At 41.6% G+C, this 10334-nt stretch overlaps 1 protein-coding gene across 1 annotated transcript; it reads left to right on the top strand.

Annotated features, from left to right (window-relative positions):
- The first annotated feature begins 2331 nt into the window (after positions 1 to 2331).
- On the top strand, positions 2332 to 4819 carry LOC134219449 (uncharacterized). Its single transcript, XM_062698180.1, has 2 exons — positions 2332 to 4472; positions 4546 to 4819. The coding sequence occupies exon 1, from the start codon at positions 2332 to 2334 to the stop codon at positions 4366 to 4368; it is 2037 nt and encodes a 678-aa protein (XP_062554164.1). The 3' UTR covers positions 4369 to 4472; positions 4546 to 4819.
- The last annotated feature ends 5515 nt before the right edge of the window (positions 4820 to 10334 follow it).

Genomic DNA, 10334 nt, shown 5'->3' with positions numbered 1-10334 from the left:
CCTCACCGGCTTCATACAGCGCAGAGTCACCGTGCTGCAAACCATTGGAAAAACTTCGGAACCGCAGCCGCAATTCAACTCACCAAGAAAATCTCTCCAGCGAGTCGTAAGCAGCCACGGAGCAAGCCAAGCTAATCAACGAAAGTGTATTGTTTGTTCCGAACACCACCCTCTTTACCAATGCGCAGTATTCTCCAGGCTCAGTTTCGATGAAAAGGAAAGGGAAGTCCGGCGTCACCAGCTCTGCCGTAACTGCCTCCGTAAGGGACACCAAGCCAAGGAATGTTCGTCGTCGAGTACCTGTCGTAAGTGTAAGGGGCATCATCACACCCAACTCTGCCTTAATTCTTCCCCCACCAGCGCGAAACCTCCCGTTATACCTCACCCTAGAGAGAGTAGTCAAGTACCTGAAGAGCAACCATCTACATCAGTGACAGCAACCCTTAACGATTATACCAGCTACGCATCAACAGGTCGTGGTAGTAAACGAGTCTTACTGGCGACGGCTATCATTATCGTAGTTGACGATTACGGGACCGAGCATACTGCCAGAGCACTACTGGACTCCGGTAGTGAGTGTTGCTTTGCATCTGAATCGTTCTCACAGCATATAAAAGCACAGCGTAGACGAATCCACATGCCTATTGCCGGTATTGGTCATCTACGGAATCCCGCTAGAAATACTTTTCGAAAATCCGGACTCGAGTCTCTGAATTCGCAACAAGTGTCGAGTTGCTTGTTTTACCAAAGGTTGCTGTGGACTTGCCTTCTGCTTCGTTCGATATTTCGTCTTGGAACATTTCGCCAGATATTCTACCAACCTAATATGGTTGATCTAATCCTGTGAGCGGAAGTCTTTTTCGAGTTGTTCTAGGTCCCTGGTAGAATTCCGCCTGGCGCAGGGTTACTCAGTTTCAGCTGGCTATTCTCAGGAAAAAGCAAGAAGCGCACCAATCGTCACTCATGTTGCCTCCGTCGTGGTCCTGAACAACTTAATGCAGACGTTTTGGGCCGTTGTAGGAGATGTAACTCAATCGTGTTATTTCGTCGAAGAAGCTGCGTGCGAGGAACATTTTTGTCAAACTGTTACTAGAAACTCCGAAGGCCGATATATCGTCAATCTGCCCATCAAGAATGACGTGCTTCCACATCTCAGTGACAATCGTAGAATAGCCATTCGTCGATTTCATCTTCTGGAAAACAAGTTTGAGCATCAAAAGGAACTCAGTAAGATGTATAAGGAGTTTATGGATGAATACCTAGAATTGGGTCACATGAAGCGTGTACAGGATCCTCAACTTCACCAGTATCCCCGTTACCATCTTCCTCATCATGCCGTCGTCAAAACCGACAGCACCACAACCAAAGTACGCGTGGTTTTTGATGCGTCATGTCGCACATCCAGTGGAACTTCTCTGAACGACGCATGGTGGGTCCTATAATACAAGACGATCTCCGAACGATTACGATGCGCTCACGAATACACCCTATTCTACTGAATGCTGATATAAAACAAATGTATCGGCAAATCCTGACGGATGAAAGAAGCAGCAGCCTTCAACACATAATCTGGCGATCGTTTCCAGAAGCTCCACTGCATACATACGAACTAACAACGGTTACTTACGGTACGGCTAGTGCTCCCTTCCTAGCGACTCGCGTGCTTCAGCAGCTGGCCGAAGACGAAAAAGACGCTTTTCCTGAAGCAGCTAAAGTGCTCCGCAGAGACTTTTACGTGGACGATTTATTCACTGGAGCATCAACAATATAAGAAGCCTTTTTTTTATCGCACCCAACTAGAGGGTCTTCTTAAAAAAAGAAAATGGGCATCTAACGAACTCTCCGTCATCCAAGACGTACCTCCAGACAATAGAGCACTTAAATCATCAGTTGACTTAGATAGAGAACAGTTCATCAAAACTCTGGGATTGCATTGAGAGCCAGGCACAGATTCGCTTCGTAATCAAACACAATCTCCCCTGGACCTGACCGACGGATCTCTCACCAAACGCATCGCGCTCTCGAATATCGCGCGCTTATTCGACCCGCTAGGACTGGTGGGTCCAGTCATTACCGTTGCGAAAGTCTTCATGTAAGCAATTTGGACATTGCTTGATGAAAATGGTAAACCATAGAGTTGGGACAAGGAACTTCCAACAACATACAAGACTCGTTGGGAATTCTACCAAGCGCAACTTCCACATCTAAACAACCTTCGAATACCACGCTGCGTAACGCTTTCCTTCCCGACGACGCGACAGTTACACGTTTGTTACTGATGCGTCAGAGCAGGCATATGGTGCATGCCTGTACATTCGATCAACGAATTCCATGGGAGAGATCAATGTAGCTCTATTGACGTCTAAATCCAAGGTAGCACCAATCAAGAAGCAAACCATTCCGAGGCTGGAGCTATGCGGTGTTGTCATCGGGGCTCAGCTTTATGAAAAGGTCGTAGCTGCTCTACAAATCAACGTAGAGACATTTTTTTGGGTGGATTCCACCGTCGTGCTTTACTGGCTCAAATCTTCCCCATCGACCTGGACAACATTCGTGGCGAACAGGGTATCGACAATACAGTTAGCAACAGAAAGCTGCCACTGGAATCATGTTGCCGGTATACAAAATCCGGCCGATCTCATCTCGAGGGGAACAACCGCAGATAATCTAGTATCGAATCGACTGTGGTGGAAGGGTCCCGAGAGACTGGCACGAGATCCAACCGAATGGCCAATATCCCAGCTTCATCCAGATGAACCTAACGAAGCTCTCCGCGAAACCAAGTCAAGTCACATATCAGCCGTTTCTGCTACCGAAACACCGTCGTTTTTGGATCAGTACGTCGCACGGCACTCTAATTATCAACGAATGTTGAGAATCACCGCATACTGTCATCGCTTTCAAACAAACTGTTGTCTTCCAAAAAACCAGCGTACCACGGACGTGCTGACTACGGCGGAAATCGACACAGCAGAAAACACACTCATAAAACTCGTTCAAGGGCAATTCTTCAAAGATGAAGTTGAAAAACTCAAATTAGGGAAACCAATATCACCCAAATCACGGCTGCGCTGGTTCAATCCGTTTCTCGACGATCACCAGGTTCTACGAGTTGGCGGCCGACTGACGTATTCCCAGCTACCATTTAATAGCAAGCATCAGGCAATCCTTCCGTCATCTCATCCATTCTCGGCCCTGTTAGTAGAATCCATCCATTTGAGACAACTCCATGCATCTCCACAGCTTCTGCTGACAACTCTTCGTTTGCGGTATTGGGTCATAGGGGCCAGAAACTTGGTCAAAAGACCTACAAGAAACTGTATAACCTGCTGCAGAAATCGACCTAAAACGATACAGCAATATATGGCGGACTTGCCGCCTGCTAGAGTAACCGCAAGCAGACCATTTTCAACAGCAGGGATCGACTACTGGGGACCAATCCTGGTAAAGCAACAACCTCGACGAGCAGCACCAACAAAAGCTTACGTGGCCGTGTTTGTATGCTTCAGCACCAGAGCCGTGCATTTAGAGCTTGTAGGAGATCTAAGCACTGCAAAATTCCTTCAAGCGTTGCGGCGGTTTGTGTCTCGCCGCGGCCTCTGTTCCGACATCTATAGTGACAACGGCAGGAACTTTCTTGGAGCATCGAACGAACTGCAACGACTAGCCAACAGCAAGGAACATCGTGACGCCGTTTACCAAGAGTGTCTCTCAAACGGCATCAAGTGGCATTTCAACCCACCGAAAGCATCACATTTCGGTGGGCTGTGGGAAGCGGCAATCGCATCTGCCCAGAAGCATTTTTTTCGAGTTCTGGGGCCACATACTCTCTACTACGATGACACCGAAACCCTCCTGACGCAAATTGAATGTTGCCTGAATTCTAGGCCAATCGTTCCTATCAGCGACGACCCGAACGATTATGAGGCGCTCACACCTGGGCACTTTCTAGTGGGATCCTCGTTGAAATCAGTACCGGACGTCGACCATTCAAGCACTCCAATCAACCGTCTACGTCAATGGCAGCAGGTGCAAAAACTGTTCCAACACCTGTGGCGCAGGTGGCATCTCGAATATCTATGTTGTCTCCAGCCGCGAACAAAATGGGTAAATCCTCCAACGAAGATCGAAGTGGGCCGATTGGTGATTATAAAAGATGAAGCCGCTGCTCCTATGACCTGGCAAACGGCACGTATCGATGAAACACACCCTGGGCCAGACGGAATTGTGCGGGTTGTGACTCTTCGAACACCGCATGGAAAATTCACCCGACCGGTGTCAAAATTGTGTTTGCTGCCTATAGCCTCATCGCAAAGTGAAATGTCATCGCCTTCCGAAAACAAAGCAACCGAGCCATCCAACAACTAACACCAATAACAACAATCGAACTCCATCTTCGTCAATCAGTATCTTCAACGTGCAGGACCTACAAAGATAAGAAAATTACAAGGCCCCTTTTCCAAGGGCACAAGGTGAGAACCTGTCCAATCAGTCTACGTTTGCGAAACCCGCTACCGGGGTCTTTGTTTTCAATTTTTCCATCAGCTCAACATTCGTTCCTCCGTACGGTGTCTTCGGGAAATCATCTGACGGGAGACCAAAACAAGATCGAGGGACAACCCAATAGTGAATCATCGCCGTCATCAATCAGAAGCTACACGGAAGAAAAAGGGCTTCTGAAGGGGCCAGGATGTTCGAAAGGAAGAAAGCAAATCATCTGCATCATCGATCTGTGTGCTCTTCGTCAAATGTGTGTGGCGATTCCCTCGTCTAATGCATCGAGTTCGACTCCACTGACAGCCGACGACAGAAAACCCTTCGGAAACGGCAAGATGGAGAACGAATGACTTCCGACCCCTGGAGAATAAAACCCAGCAAACAATCTGTGAGATGTTAGACGCTGGTTAGAGACTGTTAGCTATGTTACTTCTCGAAAACATAACTAAAATCTAGATTGCTTTGAGAATAGGTCGTATGTGCAAAAGAGAGATTCTCTTTGATCACGCTCTCTTTCGCTAATATATCGGCTAGTTTGGCATGTTTTGCTACATTTCCACTTCAGCATGATAGACAAAGCTATTGTCTTTGTATACCTGCCAAGACATTCGAAGTAAACTGTTGTATAGTTTCGTAATAATCGAAAGAGAATAGATCCAAAGAGAGACTCTCTTTTGCACATACGACCTATTTTCAAAGCACTCTAGAATATGTTTCCACTGGAACATCAATTCGATTCTATGCTTGTATGTTCGAATAAGTTGCCTGGACGCCATTTTATTTCGATTGAAAAAAACAGTCGTCTCGCCGCCGCGATTGCATCCGCCACCGGTAGAACAGAGAAAAAGTGTCTTTTCCATCTTTTCGTCGTTCCGGATATCATTTATCGGTGAGAAAATTTATTAACATAATATAGGGCGAGAAGTGTAGTGTGGAGTGTTAAGTATAGGAAATCATTTTCCACTTTAAAGTGATTGTTTGGAATTTTTCTGCTCCGATTTCGATGATGCGTACCTACCATGGCGGAAACGCGAAAAAATAGTTGTTGAGACAATTATGCGTGTTTATTCGACTGTTCAAGTTGGAAAAATATGTGACACACTGATGGGAACGAAAATGAATCTGCTTATAAGAAACATGAATAAAATTATGTGGATATGTTGGCCGTTCCCTTCCTTAGCCGTGTAGTAAAATGTGCGGAATGATTCAATTCCCGGTTCAGAAACCTCGCAGTTAGTAACGATGGAAGTGCATAATAATTACTAAGCTGCGAGGCGGGGGTGTAATGCCAGTAAAAAAGAAGTGATGGATTTAATAAAAGGTGGCTCAGTGAATTGCATTTTTGAGCTAGAAAAAATGTGTAGAAAATAAGCATGAAGAATTTTTAATAAGGCTTGTGCGTCGGGATTTATAAAAAAAAAAGTATAATGGTGGAAATGTTGGGCACGGCAAAAACGAATTGTGTTCATAGAATGCTAAGCATCAACGTATTGAAGTTATATCTAGAGTAATATAGTGGATGTTCACTAACTGGAATATTTTTAGCTGGGGCGCTATTCCACGGGGGCTTGTTAATTGGGGTGCGACCATTTACTAGCTTGGGGTGCAGTCGTGCTCCAATTAGCAAAAGATCACTGTATTACTGATTGTTATCCGTATGTAATTGTGCATATATCTACGGAATTACAGCAATGCAGCAGAGCAACAGCAGCAAAATTGGGTCGTCCGGTCAGCTTCCGGTCAAATCAACGGCCACCACTAGCACGATTCCGTTTCCGGAAAACCCTGTTCAGGTACCGGGCAGACAGATTGCCACGGTCAGAATCGTCAGAATAGGTGCCGGGCCGATACCTAACAGTCGTGGTGTTGGTGATGAACGGTGCATGACCACGGATAAAGACACCGAGAACTGGTATGTAAAAAATAATGTATTCTCTTATAATTTACTAATATGGAACATTCGGTAACATCAATTTAAACATTCTAACATTATCTTATTCAAATACGAGGGATGCGACACATCTAGATTTTGCCCATTTTAACGATATCAAAACACATCTTCATAAAATCTTCTTTAACGTTCTATCATTTTTTTCTGTGACATCTCCATCAATCTTCTCGTATCTTTTATCATCCTCTCGCATCTTTGCACACCGCTTGGCATCATCATTGTTGAAAGCGTCCTTTTGCATGAGTGTCGTCACAGCCAGTTATTCAAGTTAATTCAGGTATTTTAAAATTATTCATGTATTTTTAAAACCATTTCAGTGGTTCAGCTTTTGATTTCTTTCTCCGTCCAACATCCAGTGAGAATAGGATTACAAAAACATACTACGGACTGCAATTTGTATTTTGAAACCGTAAATTATGTAGGTACTTCGGATTTAATTTTGTCTGTAGTTTAAAGTATGTTTAGAAATATTTTGAATTAATACAACATTATTTTATTTTATTTTTTTTATTTTTATTTTATTGATGTATAAGGGGGCCGGGGGCCAAGTCACCGATGTGAATTTGAAATTCATATCGTCCATGATACACCAGGGACTAAAGGATAAGGCTTCACAACATCTTTACCCATGGGGGTTTTAAGTTTTGCGGGATATACTGCTAGTATATCACTGCCTTAGGAGTATGGGCAGGTTGGGGATATTTTTATGATGAATATTAAAGCTGTGGAGAGATGTTGGTTATAATATTTGATTATAAGTATTAACTTTGATTCCAATTATAAATCACAAAGAGCTTCCCTTGTATTTAGGCGGTTAAACAAATGTGTTTGTTAGTATGTCGTGTTGATATCTGTATTCTTCCAGTTAAAGTTGTCTGATGTTACAAATTTTAGTTGTCCAGCAAGGTAACCCTTACAAATCCTTACTCCTAAATGATCAGTCTATTCGTCATTACAGTCTGCTGTTAAGGCCTGATTCTTATAAAAAGTCTCTTTCAATATTGTTCGGAGTATTCAGTGTGAGTGGTATTGTTTCGAAGTAGTTTTCTCATCAATAGCGTTTAAGTAATGTCCCCATCAAACAAAAGAAGCTTTAAAAATTTGTTCAAAATCTTAATTTTCAATCGCGAGTCAGTGTTAATACAATTATGTTGATGTGTATATGGTATAGGAATTACGATACATCTCGTTAAATTTGAATTGCTGACTATATTTCAAATAAACACCTTTCATGAAAACGTATTTTGAAACTAAAATATCGTATAACAAATTTGATGAATATGAATAATCGTCCAAAGTTTTGAAAATTATCTAGTGAAAGCAGTCGAAACTGAATCGAAAAGCCAAAATGGGCCACAGTTCAGAACCGTTCACCAAACAATCTTCAAAAATTTGAGCCTGCTATTTTAACAACTACATATTTTGAAGAACCATGTTCCAAGAAAACGCCTGATACTATCTTTGTGGACTTATGACGGCCTTGCATAGCATCATCATCGTCTCGGAACTAGATTCAGTCAATAAAAATTTCAAACCATTTCGTGAGCTTCCATTTGATGATGGGCTTAAAAACACATTGATTGATCCTCCTCACGACCTTAGGTGGTCAAACTATTAGTCATGTAGATAAAAGGATAGTGGATGAAATCATCATATGGTCTATTCTCATGCACATAGGTGGCTAAGGTCTCAGTTAAACGTGACTCTATCTCTTGTTTTACCGTCTAGCGCTTTCATTCCCTATCGGTCATTTACTGTGTTATAAGGTAGTCAACTAATTTTATTTGTCTTTCCGAATACACTTAGTCACGTCTCCTATGTCCTTCAATCTTTCTTTACATTGGAGTATGTATTATTTTTATCCTAACCCGAAAAAACGAAGAGCGAAACAGGTTTGTTTATACGTTGATCCATGCAGTGAAAGTAAGAGTAAAATAACAAAGATTACTGAGAAGAAATAACGGATACAATCACCATATATAATGCAAAATTAGTAAATCACTTTCACTACTTACTGTATACTGAACTATGAACTGCAATTGGTGCAATGGATGATCGTTTGCTTCCCAGTCTTTTGTGTTAGTATTTTGTTAGTTAAGACTGGTACTAGACCCTGCCGGAACCTCCGCAGCATATACTCAAGAAGATGTTGTTAGATCATGCGACACCTTCTCTAAGTATTTGCATGGAGGTATGATATATCAAGTGTTTAATTATTTTCTATATATTGGCAAAAAATACTCGACGCGTTTCTGTTAAATTGAAATGTTTATGGGTTTAAAGTACGTACTTCAGTACTGCTTAATAGTGTAACCATACTCGGATGCAATTAAATTCATCTCGTTTTCGTCTAACGGTAATGTGTTGAGTACTAATAATACTAGCAATGTGTACTATAAAAGAACAAATTATTTCACAATTTTAACAATATGCAGACACTTGACTTATCAACGTTGACCCCATCATCCATGGACAGGGTATTTTGAATTAATACAACATTAGGTATAATATTTTTTTCATTTCAAGAGATTATTTATAATACAATTAAATCAATTCTAATTTAGGCCCAAACTATTTCATTGTTTACAGACTACAATTTGGCCCTAATAGTTCTTTTGTAAGCATTTACTCAATCATAAAGGCAATCTTGTCTCTACCCCATGCCGACAAATTTCCTAAGTTTACTTTTATCGCCTTATTGCCTTTCAACCTCATCGAATTTTTACTGTGGGTAGACTATTAGTCATGTAAAAGCATTCGTGGATATCAATTTAGACATAAAATCTTAAATTAAGTAATAACGAAATTATAAGAAAAGTCGAGTTACAACCTAACCAACCTCTAATCAATATTCAAAGGATTATTTAGGTTAAAATAAGGCATATTTCAGTTTCATCACCCTTTTCCATTATAGTGCATCTTCCTTCGTATTAATAATGTAAATATGATGCTTGTAAATGTCACAATCGTTGTTGGCGGTCTTGCCCCAGTTTCCCCTAGATGCGTTGCTATTTTTGGTTGCTTTGCAGGCTATATGGCTGTATGTATATTGGAACACAGGTAGAATTTCTTCGTGAATGACTGAACGGCATTTAGACCTTCGTCCTTTCGCTGATACAATAGTGGTTGTTTTATTTTTTAACAATTTTCGAATCGTCTAACAGTTCCACACAATTTCGATGACGAACTAATCAAGTGTGTACCTTGGGCTACTTTCTTTTATGCCACCAGAGCATTAACGGTAGAAGTTTCCGCAAGGTCCTTTCAACGGTTCCTGGAATTCTGAAAATAATTAAAAAGTTTTATTAATACTGTATTAGGAAATCTAATAAAAATAATAATGATGAAGCAGAGATGCATTCTGAATAGAACATGAGCCAAGAGCGTGCCTTGGTATTCTTTGGAGGCTTTTCTAACTATGGAGGCTGAAAAACGTTCAATTAAGTAGTGATCCGCATTATGTTCTAACAAAGTGTTTCCTGTGCTCATTACATTTCAAAATTACTGCCCCAATTTTCCGATTCAATCGATTCTGAAATTAGTGGGACAAATTGACGCGAGTTTGATTGTTTCATCAAAGGTAACATGGGACAGTGATGCGTAGAACGGCAGATAATAAGTAGCGAGAAATGTGTAGCATTCCGACGCTTGAATATGTTTTTCTAGGATACGAGTACCTATGTTAGGTTAGTGCTCTTGAACAGTGTTCAGTATGTTGTGAACACGCATTCTCGTGTTCAAAATGCATCTCTGTGATAAAGGCTTAAACACGATTTAATCTATTATTGTCGGGATTCTAAACATCACCCTTATAACCTACTCGTAATACGCGGTTAATGACATATTGAACTTGGGATGAACTAGGTCTGTAATAAACAAGAATGTT

The sequence above is a fragment of the Armigeres subalbatus genome, chromosome 3, assembly GCF_024139115.2.
Source record: "Armigeres subalbatus isolate Guangzhou_Male chromosome 3, GZ_Asu_2, whole genome shotgun sequence".
Classification (NCBI taxonomy): domain Eukaryota; kingdom Metazoa; phylum Arthropoda; class Insecta; order Diptera; family Culicidae; genus Armigeres; species Armigeres subalbatus.
The sequence above is the reverse complement of the archived record's forward strand: the minus strand, read 5'-3'. Positions and strand labels throughout refer to the sequence as shown.